The sequence below is a fragment of the Coregonus clupeaformis genome, chromosome 32 (genome assembly GCF_020615455.1).
Source record: "Coregonus clupeaformis isolate EN_2021a chromosome 32, ASM2061545v1, whole genome shotgun sequence".
In the NCBI taxonomy this organism is placed as follows: domain Eukaryota; kingdom Metazoa; phylum Chordata; class Actinopteri; order Salmoniformes; family Salmonidae; genus Coregonus; species Coregonus clupeaformis.
This window is the reverse complement of record NC_059223.1, coordinates 1,554,174-1,571,093: the sequence shown is the minus strand read 5'-3', so window position 1 is coordinate 1,571,093 and position 16,920 is coordinate 1,554,174. Positions and strand designations below refer to the sequence as shown.

The window sequence follows — 16,920 nt, the reverse complement described above, 5'->3', positions numbered from 1 at the left end:
AGTGGCATAGAGAAGTAGAGTAGAGGCACTTACAGAAGATGTTGCATACATGGAGAACATTCTTAGGGGCCTAGGGTCTGGGAAGAATGTGGCCTTTTATAAACACATTTCATGCAATTCTACATCATTTTACATGACTGGAGACTTTAGCATAATCTTTTTTAATGCCGTGGTCAAAACATGGGAACTCGGAACTGGGAAATCTCCAACTTCCGACTTCAGTGCGATCAAGACAACTGGGAACTCGGGGAAAAAACTAGCTCAGACTGGGAACATTTGTTCTGAACGGTCAACCAACTCTGAATTCCAAGTCGGGAACTCAGGCCTCTTTTTAGAGCTCCGACTTTCCGAACTGAAGATCACTGACGTCATGATTCGACCTCGTTTTTTTCCTGAGTTCCCAGTTGTCACGAAAGCACCAAAATACAGCACAAATGATTGAAATGACAGGCTACTTTGACACTGACAAACTGAGATCAATAAAAACGACCTTGTCTCGAATCCATCAATAGCCTAGGCCTAGGTGTGTGGAGACACATATTGTAGGGGGGGTTAGGATAACTAACGAAGAGACAACTCAAATTAACTTTGATCGCTTATATTCAAATGTTTACATTGCAAAAAGTGAACATTATTTTTCATGCCATGAGAGGTACCGGATCCGGCCAAATAGCACAAATGAAGCACTGGACAGACACAGGGCCATGGGGTGAGACAGGGCCAGACACTGGACCAGGGAGTGAGACAGGGCCAGAGACAGGGAGTGAGACTAGGACAGTGGGGTGGGCACCGCTCTATCCCCTGATGCCCTGCCTGTTCAGCAAACACACTATCTGTTGGCTCTTCACACACCAGTGGACATGAATAGAGCAGTCTGCCCATAAGCATCAACATAAGGGTGGATGTTGACACAGACTGAAGAGAGGCTGGGCCCGTTCGCTGAGGTTCCATGTCCCATTTCAATTAGGAACGTCTGCGGAGGGACAAATTGGCTACTGGGTCAAAACACCCGTCTGTGCTTGAGTATTTCAGCCTACCTGTTAGTCTAAGTGGTAGAGTTGAGAGAGACATAGCTATCATGTCACCACTCACCAGAGAGTACCTGTGTGTGTGTGTGTGTGTGTGTGTGTGTGTGTGTGTGTGTTCTACAGAGCCAGTCAGAGATAGTACTGATGAATGCTGAGCTGCATGTGCCAGCACTAGAGCCATGGATGGGAACAGACACACTGTGCTGCTGCTGATCAGATGTGGGTTCAAACACTATTTGAAATCTTTCAAATACTTTGAGCCTTCGCTCTAGCCTGCCTGGAGTTCCAGATGTGTGGGGTTAATAGTTTTGGGACAATTCTATTGGTTCCATTAATCAAGCACAGCTTAAGTATTTTATATAATATCAAATAGTATTTGAACCCAGGTCTGACAGTACAGGCTGCTGCTGATGCTCCTCTTTGCATGGCTGTCTGCGTCACTGAGGGGCCAGGCTCAGAGAGACGTGTGGATGAATGCCGCTATGCTACTGGCCAGCTCTGCTCCAGGATCCGCCTTGTGCCTGTCAGAGCCAGAGCAGCACACTAATGCACTCTCTACCTCTCTCTCTCAGTGTCTGTCTCTAGCCTCCCTCCCTCCTTCTCTCCCTCTCTCCCTCCTTCACAAGCTCTCCCTCACTCACTCACTCCCTCTGTCCGTCTCTATCCTCTCTCGCTCTCACCCTCCCCCTCCACTCTCTCTCTCTCAAAGACAAACACACACAGAGAAAACCACAACAGCAACCACCCCCACACTCTACACTCTATCTAGCCATGTAGTGAGTGCAGTGTGCAGCAGCAAGACAGACAGTCAGGCAGTGTCTCTAGCCTCCCTCCTGCCCTGACCCACATCTATAGCCTTGAGTACGCTTAGTTACTGTAAGTCCTGGCGACACTGCTGCCACTCTTAATGAGGCCCTGGGATACAGCTAGGCTACTGTAGTTACCTGCTGTCTGTATGTGTCCCAAATTGCACCCTATTCTCTATTTAGTGCACTACTTTTGACCAGGGCTCTGGTCAAATATAGGGAAAAGGGTGCCATTTGGGACACAATATTGGGAGGATAGCTACACTAGGCTGTATTATTATCATTTAAAGGAGGGCTGAGCCTCCTTCCCCTCCCTCACTCCCTCCCTCCCTCCCTTCCTCCACCTCCCCCTGATTGCAGGTGCACCAAATATGCTCATGCGCTTCCAGGGCTAGTTAAATATTACATGGGTGGGTGGCTGGCTGGCGTCTGGCTGCTGAGAGGAGTGAAAGCATGGCAAGTCTCTATGTCAGTGCAAGAGATTTATCCATTAACGTAGCTGACACAAATACATGTCTCACTGTCAATTCCTTCAATTAATTTCCAACAAATCAACCAAACTGAATAGATAAAACAACCTGGATAAGATGCAGATATAGATTTAAATGGGAATGAAATTCGCTTCACCAATCCCAGTGGAAGGGCAACTATTAGAGCCAACAACCACGACAATTCTATACATACGCAATGTGTATTTCTTCCCCTGTAGTAATACATTAAAGCTGCAATATATAACTTTTTGAACGACCCGACCAAATGCACATAGAAATGTGACATAGATCTGTCATTCTCATTGAAAGCAAGTCTAAGAAGTGGTAAATCTGTTCTATGTGGGCTATTTCTATGCTTCCTGTTCTAAAATTTAATTTTTGCGTCTTTTACTTTCGGTTTTGTACACCAGCTTCCAACAGGTGAAAATACAATATTTTGGGTGGTTTAGATGGTACAATGACTCTCTACACTATACTTGCTTGTTTTGTCACATAAACTGAAATTAGGCGAACTATTAGAATTGTAGCAACCAGGAAATGGCAGAGCTATTTCTGCATACTGCATCTTTAAATAGATGAATGAAGGGGAACTCTGCGGAATCTGGATAACTAGGTACTTCATCCAAATCATCCTTTCTGAGTCTGTCAGCATATGTCAGCCTAGCCAGACTCCGACTGAAAGCAAGTGTTAATGGCCCAGTGGGCTTACCTTTATCTCGTAGTCCATGGATATGTAGTTCCTGTCTTCCTCCTTCATCTCTTCTTCTTCCTCTCCTTTTCCATTCCTCTCTCCATCCCCACCATTGGTCCAGGAACAGTTGGAGTCATGGTGGTTGTGCTGACTGAGGGCAGCCTCCAGCTGGGGAAGCAGCTCATCAGCCAGCAGGTCCGGAGCCTCCAGGCCCTCAAAGCCCCCTCCTTGGGCCTCCACCTCCCCTTGCAACCCTGCCAGGCTATCCTCTAGAGACGCGTAGCCGTTAGTGGTAGTGGTGCTGGCCGGAGGTCTAGTAACTTCCAGGTTAGACCCACAGTTCTGGGGCTGGTGCTGGTCTGGGACAAGCTGGCTGGCTGCACTGGGGTAGCAGCTCATGGCCTGCCCAAACATCTCAGACGAGTCGTAGTTCCCCTGGGTCTGCCTGGAGCAGCGCAGAGCCCGGAAGGGACATTCGTCCTCAGCCTGGCTGACTGGGACCTGCTCGGGCTGCTGGTTATGCTGAGTCATCCCTGGAGCAGACGTAAATGCACATCCAGCTCCTGAGAGAGAGAGTTCAGGCACTGAGGAGGGCAGGGGAGTGGTGGTGGGGGTCATGGACAATGGGGCTGAAGAGAGAGGCTGGCTCAGGCTGGAGATGTCAGGCTGTCCCTGGCCAGGGAAGGAGTACTGGGAGGGAGGGTAGGTGGTGGTGGAGTTCACTGAGCAGGAGGACAGGGTGTGAGCTATGGGGGAGGAGGTCTGCATGGAGAAGGACATGCTAGAGTTCTCTGGCCCTACCCCAGGGAATGCCCCCTGAGCCCCCTGCACCAGCTGGTAGCCACCCTGCTGTGGTGGAGCTCCAGCCAGCGAGGCATTGGGGGTTTCCACATAAGATTTGGCCAGAACCCCTGAGTTAGGCACAGCCCTGGAGTGGAATTGGGTCCCCCCGATGGTAAGCTGCTGGATGTGGGGAGCTGGCTGTTGGTTGGCCTGGTGGAAGGGGAAGCTGTGGTGCTGCTGGGGCAGAGACTGAGGGTTCACTACCTGTTGATGAGGGTGCTGCTGCTGCCGCTGGTTCAATAGCTGGTGTTGCTGCTGTAACTGCTGCACTTGTTGTTGCTGAAGTTGTTGTTGACAGGGGTGGAGCTGCTGCTGCTGTGGCTGTTGCTGTCGGAGGTGATGCTGTTGGTTGTGGAGTTGCTGCTGTTGTTGATGTAGTTGTTGTTGTTGCTGGGGCACTGAGTGGTAGAGGTTCCCGTTCTGGTCCTGGTTGCCCCACATGGGGCTGCTGATGGAAAACAACCCATTGGTTTGGGGTGCCTGACCCATTGAGCATCCATGGAACTGGGCATGCTGTGCTGCTACTATCCCTCCACCTCCTCCACCCACGCCCTCAGACCCAGCGAAGGGCTGTCCCATGGAGTTCTGAGCCTTCATGCCCGGAAAGTGCCCCATCTGCTGCCCATAACCCATGCTCTGTTGGGTGGAGGAGGGCATGGAGGTGGGTATCATCCCGGGGTGTTTCCCTGCCACCATCGGCTCCACCTGTAGGGGCTCGAAGCCTGCGCTGAGGTTGAGCTCATCCACCAGCGAGGGTCCAGGAGGGAAGCCCTCAGCCAGCCCGTCCAGCCCTTCCACAAACAGGTTGGGGTCGTCAAAGAAGTCCATGATGGGATCTGTCATGGCCCAGGGGCCAGGGTCAATCTTCTGGAGACCAGTCCCACACGTTGGACCTCTGCTGGGTTCAAGCTGGTGCTGAGGAGCGTCACGTGTTACTGAGCTACAGTATGTCCATCACAGACAGGCTCTGTAGAGAAAAACCAAGACAAAACCTCAAGTCAGATTTAACAGAGAGAAGAAAAACATGCATCTTTAAAACATGTCTCGTTTATACTGAGCTGTGTGTGGGCTGCACAATAAAGAGATTTTCAGTTGTCAAATAGATTTTAAGCAATTTAGCCTGCCTCTTTTTGAAGTTCATCCTGTGTTTTTCAAATCAATACACTTCTAGTTGTTTTCAAGATCTCCATACACCTCTACCTCATATACACTACAATAAGCAATTTATTACCATAATAGATGCTCTCAGCCACGTAAACAACATCAGTGAAAACAGCGGCTGCCAAATAGCCAGGTAATGGCTAGGTCAGACAGGCCTGGGATAAATTTGGCACCGTCAATTCTCTCTGGTTGGCAGGGGGTAGTTGTGTGGTAACACATCTGATCTGATCTAAACTGAACCAACTGCCAGACAGACCAGCAGCCAGGTGCCTCTAGTCTTCCTCGGTTCAAAGCCCTCTGATCTGCTCAGCCTCAGCCCTGTGGCTGTGCTGTGCCTGCTATCTACTGAGCCGTCTGTCTGCTAGTAGCTCCTGAATGTGTGGGAGGAAGGTGCAGACAGACAGATAGACATCTGATGCTGTTTGTGTCAACAGCCAGGGAGGTTGGCTCAGGATGCATCTAACCACAGACCAATGACCAATAGAAGATGACGGAACACTCGTGTCAGTCAAGACCTGCTGACTCATACTCACTACACACACTCACCTCACAACAAACACTTTGACATGCCTTCCTGGATGTACAGTCATGGCTCTCACAAGTCTTCTGATACAGAGGGGGGGCATACAACTGAGATCCACTGCTTCAACCACAACTCGTGAACCTCTGCTAAGGTGAAGTGGGGTAATGGGTAGGCTTGGGCGGTATACCGTATATACTGTATACCGGGGTATTTGGAAATAGCCACAGGATGGTATTTCAATACCGTCAATACCGTTAACTATTTCTTTGAAGTTTTTCTATATATTCTAATATTTGTAGCTACTTGCGTTCTTTATTTTACATTATGAAGCTTACCGTAGTTCCCCAGAACAGTTGAGCCAGTCGCGTGTTGGTTTGTAAATGGCACAAAGCGGGAGCAGGTGAGTCCAGCTGTGTATTGACAGGGGTCGTGTTTTATATTGAAAGTCATGTGTTTTTCTGCTTCAATAGAGTGATCAGGGGCGTGCAACTATAGTTTACCTTCACAGAAAATACATTACTGCAACACGTTCCGCAGAAAATAGCGTAATTTTCATCAGATGACAACAGAAGTGCAACGCAATTTGGCTGCCAGCCACACAAGTAGGCTAAATGAGCTTACGATGAAAAAGCAAGGTATCTTTTGCAAAAACAATGCATGGCCATCATATTTCTGTTTATCATAGAAAGAATGTAGCCAGCTACATTTCCTAATGTTTTTCTCATAGTTCATCTGGAGAAAAGTAGGCTGGCTACATCGAGAAAAGTACCTACATCAGAACACTGTCTGCTGATAGAACGCCCTTAGTGAATTCTCATCCGAGTGGAGAAGTGCACCTGAAGCACAAAATTTGTCTGATGCCGAGCAGAAATTACGGAGCATTTTAGATTTGCGTTTACAAAATGCAGCAATATATTTCTTATGCGTTTTACCTTATTTTCCTGCTTGGAAAGGTGACAAATTCTGCGTTAACGTGACCCCTTAAGTTAAACTTGCTAGTTTTCTAAGTTAGTGGCTGAATTAATAAGGTGACGGGGCATCCATCATATTGTGTTGGCTTTCTGCCGTGTTTGAGAAGTAAAAGCCCTTTCGATGCGTTATCTGTACAGCTGCCACTGATTTCCTTGTGTTTTTTTCTCCTCTCCATTCTTGGCCTGTCTTCTTCTCTAAGCAGAGCAGGCAGGTCTGTTGCCCCGGAGACTCCAGACTCCACACAGACACAGCGTGTACACATGCTGCTCCAGAGCCAGTACTGTTTATTGCACAATGTCTCTCGTTCAAATCCGCTTGTAAATGTCCAAACTCCCATGGCGTTTTTCTATTTTGTTGCATTACAACCTGTAATTTCAATGGGTTTTTATTTGGATTTCATGTAATGGACATACACAAAATAGTCCAAATTGGTGAAGTGAAATAAAAAAAATAACTTGTTTCAAGAAATTCAAAAAATTAAATAACGGAAAAGTGGTGCGTACATATGTATTCACCCCCTTTGCTATGAAGCCCCTAAATAAGATCTGGTGCAACCAATTACCTTCAGAAGTCACATAATTAGTTAAATAAAGTCCACCTGTGTGCAATCTAAGTGTCACATGATCTGTCACATGATCTCAGTATATATACACCTGTTCTGAAAGGCCCCAGAGTCTGCAACACCACTAAGCAAGGGGCACCACCAAGCAAGCGGCACCACGAAGACCAAGGAGCTCTCCAAACAGGTCAGGGACAAAGTTGTGGAGAAGTACAGATCAAGGTTGGGTTGTAAAAAAAGATCTGACACTTTGAACATCCCACGGAGCACCATTCAATCCATTATTTAAAAATTGAAAGAATATGGCACCACACCACAACAAACCTGCCAAGAGAGGGCCGCCCACCAAAACTTACGGACCAGGCAAGGAGGGCATTAATCAGAGAGGAAACAAAGAGACCAAAGTTAAGCCTGAAGGAGCTGCAAAGCTCCACAGCAGAGATTGGAGAATCTGTCCATAGGACCACTTTAAGCCGTACACTCCACAGAGCTGGGCTTTACGGAAGAGTGGCCAGAAAAAAGCCATTGCTTAAAGAAAAAAATAAGCAAACATGTTTGGTGTTCGCCAAAAGGCATGTGGGAGACTCCCCAAACATATGTAAGAAGGTACTTTGGTCAGATGAGACTAAAATTTAGCTTTTTGGCCATCAAAGAAAACGCTATGTCTGGCACAAACCTCATCACCACAACAACAACATCCCCACAGTGAAGCATGGTGGTGGCAGCATCATGCTGTGGGGATGTTTTTCATCGGCAGGGACTGAGAAACTGGTCAGAATTGAAGGAATGATGGATGGCGCTAAATACAGGGAAATTCTTGAGGGAAACCTGTTTCAGTCTTCCAGAGATTTGAGACTGGGACGGAGGTTCACCTTCCAGCAGGACAATGACCCTAAGCATACTGCTAAAGCAACACTCGAGTGGTTTAAGGGGAAACATTTAAATGTCTTGGAATGCCCACAAGCCAATTGAGAATCTGTGGTATGACTTAAAGATTGCTATATACCAGCAGAACCCATCCAACTTGAAGGAGCTGGAGCAGTTTTGCCTTGAATAATGGGCAAAAATCCCAGTGGCTAGATGTGCCAAGCTTATAGAGACATACCTCAAGAGACTTGCAGCTGTAATTGCTGCAAAAGGTGGCTCTACAAAGTATTGACTTTGGGGGGGTGAATAGTTTTGCACGCTCAAATTTTATGTTTTTTTGTCTTATTTCTTGTTTGTTTCACAAGAAAAAATATTTTGCATCTTCAAAGTGGTAGGCATGTTGTGTAAATCTAATGATACAACCCCCCCAAAAATACATTTTAATTCCAGGTTGTAAGGCAACAAAATAGGAAAAATGCCAAGGGGGGTGAATACTTTCGCAAGCCACTGTATAACTTTATAGCTGGACTGCCTGTCTTTTCAAATATTTTTTTTCCATGTGTGCTTGTTAGCATATTTAGCTAGCAGCCTCCATGGTAAAACCGTAAATCCCGGGATGAGAGAAGGACGGTATGATGATATGAAAATCTGGATACCACCCAACCCGAGTAGTGGGGCTGTCCCTGGCTATGATGAAACCTCCATTTTTACTCATTGTTACAAAGGCCCAGTATGCAATATGACACAATCACACAACCAAGACAATACACAAGATTCATACAGGAAGCATCGAGACTTAACCCTAACCTGGTTACTGTGAATCATTCATGTAGCCTTACTCATCTTCATAAATGATAGATGTGCTGGACCTCCATTCCATAACAACAGTTGGAACTATGTTTAACAGGAGCACCAGATAGCAGGGGCCAGATCATATCCCATGCCCAGCTCCTGGCTATACTAGAGCTCTGTTCTCGTGTGACTAGCAGCCAGCCCAGGAGTAGGAGAGTATTATCTTCTCTTGCAACACTGACCTACAGCTGAGGGCAGGCTAGGCGTGATAAGAGAGCTCCCATTGCTCTCAGCCACTTAGCAGGGCTCCATGGTAACTGACAATGAGCAGAATGGCCAGGCCTAATTCTCCCAAACAGACAGGAAAATCTGATCACTCAATTAGAGGTAACATCTGACCAGAATCCTACCCGGGCCGCTGAACGGTCTGAATGAGTAATAAGAGGTAGGCTAGGTAGCTTATCTGAGCCGCATAGAGTTTTTCCTCCTGCTGTTTCTTCGTCTTGTATTAGTTGGGACCAATGATGAACTGTAGAACCTAAGCTATATGATGTACAATACAACCGGTTACAAGTTGTCTATGGTTGAGACTAGGGCTGTCCCCGACTAAATAATAGCTTGGTCGATCGAAAGTCTTCTGTTCTTTCGACCAATCGATTGGTTGAAATTTTAAAATGTGTATGTTTCCACATCTAGCCAATGTGTTTTAATAAAATCAACTATATATGCATTGAGCTTGTCTGATGCGTTAAGCGCAATTTTGATTAAATAAGACACAAATGACTCAAGAGGGAGTCAGATATCAATATAATCAGAAGAAGAAAAACTTAACCTGACCATCCTCCTCCCGCTCCTACTGGCTTTCGCAGATTCTGCCGTTACTCTCCTGAAGTTGTCGGTAATAGGTTACACGTGGAGTCGGTAACCTTTCTGATGTGAAATGCCATTTTATCTTACAATTTCTACCAATATGCATGCCAGTTATGGTTTTCATATGAACATTTTCATGTAACAGTTAAATTTCATTTATAATAACGTCTTCGTATGTCAAAATCATTGTCATGTGGTTAATCAAAATTCTATCCAGATCTTAATGAAAATGATACAAACCTAAAAAGTAACTTCTATTGCCATTGCCAACTATGTAAAAATAGCTTATAAACATTTTTACATTTAAGTCATTTAGCAGACGCTCTTATCCAGAGCGACTTACAGTTAGTGAGTGCATACATATTTTTATTATATTTTTCATACTGGCCCCCCGCGGGAATCGAACCCACAACCCTGGCGTTGCAAACGCTCTACCAACATGCTCTACCAACATCCCTGCCGGCCATTCCCTCCCCTACCCTGGACGACGCTGGGCCAATTGTGCGCCGCCCCATGGGTCTCCCGGTCACGGCCGGCTACGACAGAGCCTGGATTCGAACCAGGATCTCTAGTGGCACAGCTAGCACTGCGATGCAGTGCCTTAGACCACTGCGCCACTCGGGAGGGTTGTGGGTTCGATTCCCGCGGGGGGCCAGTATGAAAAATAAAATAAAAATATGTATGCACTCACTAACTGTAAGTCGCTCTGGATAAGAGCGTCTGCTAAATGACTAAAATGTAAATGTAAAAATGTTTATAAGCTATTTTTACATAGTTGGCAATGGCAATAGAAGTTACTTTTTAGGTTTGTATCATTTTCATTAAGATCTGGATAGAATTTTGATTAACCACATGACAATGTTTTTGACATACGAAGACGTTATTATAAATGAAATGTAACTGTTACATGAAAATGTTCATATGAAAACCATAACTGGCATGCATATCGGTAGAAATTGTAAGATAAAATGGCATTTCACATCAGAAAGGTTACCGACTCCACGTGTAACCTATAAACCAACAAATAAAAACATTGCAGCCTGCAGGTAGAAAATATCCTGATCAAAATAAATATCCTATAAATCACATTGGCTATCCATGTCTGCAACAAACCTGAAACATTGTATCAACTATTAACTTGGGTCCAGCCAGAAGCTCACGCTAGCAAACTTGCAATATTGTATGAAATATTCTGGGCCCTCAGAGTTTCCTGCCAGTGAGCTCCTAAAAGACACAGCTTTAGGCTATTTGTGCAAGGGATAAGAAGTAATCAGGTAGGCCTATTTTATGACATTTCCATTGGATCAGATCATGACATTTTTCTCTTTCACGCTGAGTGGTTTTCGAAAGGGAGAGAGCTGGAAAGATTTTTCAAATACATTGAGGAACTATTGTCAATCTCAATGGATTGCGAAAGTATTCATCCCCCTTGGCATTTTTCCTATTTTGTTGCGTTACAACCTATAATTAAATTTGATTTTTAGGTGGGGTTTGTATCATTTGATTTACACAACATGCCTACCACTTTGAAGATGCAAAATAACTTTTTGGGTGAAACAAATAACAAATAAGACAAAAAAAAAAAAGAAAACGAGCGTGCATAACTATTCACCCCCCCCCAAAGTCAATACTTTGTAGAGCCACCTTTTGCAGCAATTACAGTTGCAAGTCTCTTGGGGTATGTCTCTATAAGATTGGCACATCTAGCCACAGGGATTTTTGCCCATTCTTCAAGGCAAAACTGCTCCAGCTCCTTCAAGTTGGATGGGTTCCGCTGGTATACAGCAATCTTTAAGTCATACAATAATAACAATAATATAATAATATGCCATTTAGCAGACGCTTTTATCCAAAGCGACTTACAGTCATGTGTGCATACATTTTTACGTATGTGTGGTCCCGGGGATCGAACCCACTACCCTGGCGTTACAAGCGCCATGCTCTACCAATTGAGCTACAGAGGACCTCAGATTCTCAACTGGATTGAGGTCTGGGCTTTGACAAGGCCATTCCAAGACATTTAAATGTTTCCCCTTAAACCACTCAAGTGTTGCTTTAGCAGTATGCTTAGGGTCATTGTCCTGCTGGAAGGTGAACCTCTGTCCCAGTCTTAAATCTCTGGAAGACTGAAACAGGTTTCCTTCAAGAATTTCCCTGTATTTAGCGCCATCCATCATTCCTTCAATTCTGACCAGTTTCCCAGTCCCTGCCGATGAAAAACATCCCCAAAGCATGATGCTGCCACCACCATGCTTCACTGTGGGGGTGGTGTTCTTGGGGTGATGAGAGGTGTTGGGTTTGCGCCAGACATATGGTTTTCCTTAATGGCCAAAAAATTCAATTTTAGTCTCATCTGACCAGAGTACCTTCTTCCATATGTTTGGGGAGTCTCCCACATGCCTTTTGGTGAACACCAAACATGTTTGCTTATTTTTTTCTTTAAGCAATGGCTTTTTTCTGGCCACTCTTCCGTAAAGCCCAGCTCTGTGGAGTGTACGGCTTTAAGTGGTCCTATGGACAGATACTCCAATCTCTGCTGTGGAGCTTTGCAGCTCCTTCAGGGTTATCTTTGGTCTCTTTGTTGCCTCTCTGATTAATGCCCTCCTTGCCTGGTCCGTAAGTTTTGGTGGGCGGCCCTCTCTTGGCAGGTTTGTTGTGGTGCCATATTCTTTCAATTTTTTAATAATGGATTTAATGGTGCTCCGTGGGATGTTCAAAGTTTCTGATATTTTTTTATAACCCAACCCTGATCTGTACTTCTCCAAAACTTTGTCCCTTACCTGTTTGGAGAGCTCCTTGGTCTTCGTGGTGCCGCTTGCTTGGTGGTGCCCCTTGCTTAGTGGTGTTGCAGACTCTTTGGCCTTTCAGAACAGGTGTATATATACTGAGATCATGTGACAGATCATGTGACACTTAGATTGCACACAGGTGGACTTTATTTAACTAATTGTGTGACTTCTGAAGGTAATTGGTTGCACCAGATCTTATTTTGGGGCTTCATAGCAAAGGGGGTGAATACATATGCACGCACCACTTTTCTTTTTTTTTGGGGGGGGGAATTTTTTTTACAAGTAATTTTTTTCATTTCACTTCACAAATTTGGACTATTTTGTGTATGTCCATTACATGAAATCCAAATAAAAATCCATTGAAATGACAGATTGTTATGCAACAAAATAGAAAAAACGCCAAGGGGGATGAATACTTTTGCGAGGCACTGTAAAAACATACTTTGTTTGCTTGCTGTTTGAGGTGCTCTATAGCTTATTAGTGGTGGTGTGTTAAGCCAATCACAAATACTATCAGATCTCTAAATGGACACATTAATATGCCTACATTTGCGCGCAGGACAGGTAGCCTATAGGCCTACTTATTTGAGTAATCAGGTACGCGTCCTTACTCAACAATGACAGGAGCGCTCCAAACAAAAGACAATGTCAAAACATTGTATTTTGAGAGAAAGCCAAGAGTGTGCAAAGCTGTCATCAAGGCAAAGGGTGGCTATTTGAAGAATCTCAAATATAAAATATATTTTGATTTGTTTAACACTTTTTGGTTACTACATGATTCCATTTGTGTTATTTCATAGTTTTGATGTCTTCACTATTATTCTACAATGTTGTCCCATGATGGTAGTGACTGCCCATTACTGCTTATCACTTATTAACCATCATTTATTCACATTGCTTTACAAATTTCAGTTGTTGTGTATATTACATTTGTTTTATTTGATGACTTCATTATTTTATTCCAAGTCATCATCTCATCTCTATAGAGCTGCTGCCTATGCTGTCTGACAAAATCACTATTTTGTAGTTCTTCAAAGTAAATAAGACATATTTTCAGGTAGAGATAACGCACGAAGCAACAGCTTCTCTCTATATCACCTCATGATCGCGCATTCTTCTGTCTCTTCTGTAGCAGGCGTGAAAGAAACACAGACTGGACTAGTAGATGTGCAATGGATTATGGACATTGTAGTTAATTACCACATTTGATGTGCTAAACTATGTAGAATATTGGCCTGTTGGAAACTACAACTCCCTACTACATTGCACAGTTCAGGCTGGATCGGATTTATCTCTATATACGAAATGTTATTCAAATAATTTAACCAACGTCTATCAATCAGTTGTTTGGTTAATGTTCAGCATTACCCTTGGAGACTTGATGCATTCTAGAACGTCTTTATAAGTTGATGTTGCACCCAGATCTGCAGTGAAACAAGCTCTAGTTAGACTCTGGAGTTCATTTTTTAGCTACAGTGAAACCCACCTTAAAATGTAAACCATAATTCACAGCCAAATCGAATGTAGACTATTTGTTTGGCTGGTTTATATGTAGGCTCTACCCTTAAAAGTATTGTGTAATAACAGGCCCACCAATAACGAAAGACACCCACCTGAATCAACTCTTTCTTTGTTAAAAAAGCATTATTTGAGAATGGAGATGAATTTCACTCCAAGAAAACGGATCAAGGGCAATTCCAGAGCACATTCAACAGGTCCCATCATAGTCAGTGCAATATAAATGCATTCGTGTTTGTGCTGCGCTTCCTGCTTACATTTAGATTCCCACTGGTCACACACTGGTTGAATCAACGTTGTTTACACGTCATTGCAATGAAATTACGTTGAACCAACGTGGAATAGACGTTGAATTTAAGTATGTGCCCAGTGGGCTAGCTACCTCTGCAAAACGCTTGCTTCTTTCTTTGTTTATCAGGAGTCTATGCCTTTTTGCCTCAAGTAGCATGATATCGCCAACCCACACCTGCTACTTCAACCCCCTATACACAACAAATAAATAGGCGTCGTCAATTTCAGAGTCCCGGTGACTTATCTAATCACCCTCAACAACAAAAATACTGATAACAAGTGCTGCCACAGAGAAATAGAGACAGAAACAATGTAGCATTAAACTGTCCAAACTCACAACCCCATCGTCTGTCGAAGATCCAACTCCATCATGGATTCAGGTATCAAAATATAATTTGCGCAAACTATCTACATCTACGTGCAACGGACATCCATGATAATCATCAATCGGCTTTAATCAGCTGGGTGCTGATTATACTAGTTTGTAGAGTCGCTAAATAGGAATAATCCCAGGAATAGCGGTATTATTACGAAGTAAGAAAGGTTAACAAGTATCGTTTTGCATTGTGGAATTTTACTTCAGAATAGCTTCTAGAATCCCTCAATTATCCACACCCGGTTTATGTGGCACAGCGATAATCTAACAACAATGAACCCATGATAGAAAGAAGCCTGTCTGTAATGGCCACTAACCTCAGCATCCTCTGAGTGCAGCTATGGCTCGTGGCTATCTGAGCATCGAATCTTCACAATGGCCTTGCTGCACCTCTTAGTAAAAGGCTGCTTGACACTCGATGTGTTCCCCTGTGCCAACAGGTAGCTAGCTACCTAGTTAGAGAAATTAGCTGAATCTTAACTTTCTGAATCTGAAAGACAGGTGCAAAGCCTTAGGGATTTTTTACATCATTTGTTCTTCTCGAGACTCGAATCGCACACGTGTCCCCACTTGTCTTTCCTTCCAAGCACCTCTCCTCTCGACTTCAGTGGTGTCGTGACGCCTCTGCTGAGTAGGAGAGGAGGGAGGAGGTGGATGGGGGTCGACAGTCATTCATTAAGAACAATGCAATAGATTGACCACAGACAGTTAAACCAGTTGTTGATGGACCCGACCGAGTTTAGTTTTCGTTGAGACTCCCGACTGATATCACTTTATCCTCTGCATTCACATTCATGGTAACGATTCTGAGCTGGCTCGAGGCTCTTACCATCACAGCGGGTCGCTGTCAGTTCAGGACCTCCATAACGAAACGCCGTCAAGAACTTTAGCAACAAGAGTGTAATATTTCGAACTCTGAAAAACGATTATGGAAATGGGATAACTCACAATGTTCCGCGAGCCATTTCATTGATATTGTAGCTAGTTGGGTGATTTTCAGACCGGGATTCCCACTGCTAGTGACCACAGCTGAGTTTCACTGTCTCTCAGTCATTAGAATGACAGTTTGCTACCAGAGTTCAAAGCTCTGTGTGGAGCAAATACTTTCTATTTATGACGATACAATTATTGCATTACTTACCGAAGTGAAGCAAAATCCGTTGACTGAAAATTATAAGAGCGAAGTTATTAACTAGTTGACCATTGCGGTTCTACTGCTGCTGACGTGACGAATCGATGATGACACCAATTTGCATATCAGTTACTTGCTCTCTGATTGGACAGTTGAGGATTCGTTCAATTTTTATAATCTCAGATTACATTTGGAGCCGATTCCACATGGACAAAATGTAATATTCAATTTTGTGCCATAACTCCTCAAATGTAAAATAAAATGACAAATATTAGACAAAAATTGTTATAAAGGCATGACACACAAGATGGCCGCGGTAGGGCTGAAGCCAATCCGCGGAGGTTTTACTTTTACTACTCAAACCTGTAGTCTCCCGGATAATAATGTTGACTCTGACAGGCGAGATAGTGGGAAAATAACTTGGCAACCTGTCGTCAGTGTGTGGCGACCCCCGGTGGCTCGTGACGGTACTGCTAAACCAAGTCACTATGGTCTTGATGTGGAACCATAGAAGTCTATGCATGACAGCATGAGCCCAGAAATAGTGAAATGGTTTTCTAAACTCTGTGATCCAACCAGATTTTTCACACATACACCCAACTTCAAAGCGCTCCTTTTGATTAATCTGAAAGTTAAATCAAAGCACATGCCTTCATTTCTGAAAGTATTACTGGGGAAAGTTAATCATCAACCTTTTTGGCCTCTGCATGCCTCTGGAGGGCCCTCAATTGCTTCACACCCTACATTCGGACCTTCCGACCACATTTACATTTACGTCATTTAGCAGAGGCTCTCATCCAGAGAGATTTACAAGTTGGTGCATTCAATTTATGATAGCCAGTGGGACAACCACTTTTTTTTTATGGGGGGGTGGGGGAGGGGGGTAGAAGGATTACTTTCCAGGTATTCCTTAAAGTGGTAGGGTTTCAAGTGTCTCCGGGAGGTGGTCAGTGACTCCGCTGTCCTGGCGTCGTGGGGGAGCTTGTTCCACCATTGGGGTGCCAGAGCAGCGAATAGTTTTGACTGGGCTGAGCGGGAACCGTGCTTCCGTAGATTTACAGATCAAGCATAAATTGTCTGTCTTTGCGAACGTGTTAATTCATTTTTCAACACTAACGTCATTAGTGTTCAACTTGTTGGTCCTTGTTCTGTTCACCCCTGGTTATCAACTAATCTAGCTAGATAATTTACTAAGAGCAAAGATATGATCT

General features: G+C 44.3%; 1 protein-coding gene across 1 annotated transcript in view; it reads right to left on the bottom strand.

Annotated features, from left to right (window-relative positions):
- The window catches only part of chd9 (chromodomain helicase DNA binding protein 9), a 108,120-nt gene extending 92,310 nt beyond the window's left edge, over positions 1-15,810 (bottom strand). The window contains 2 exon segments of the mRNA XM_045209977.1: positions 3,035-4,826; positions 15,719-15,810. Coding sequence (XP_045065912.1) covers positions 3,035-4,702 — 1,668 coding nt within the window. The 5' untranslated portion in view covers positions 4,703-4,826; positions 15,719-15,810.
- Positions 15,811-16,920: the final 1,110 nt, after the last annotated feature.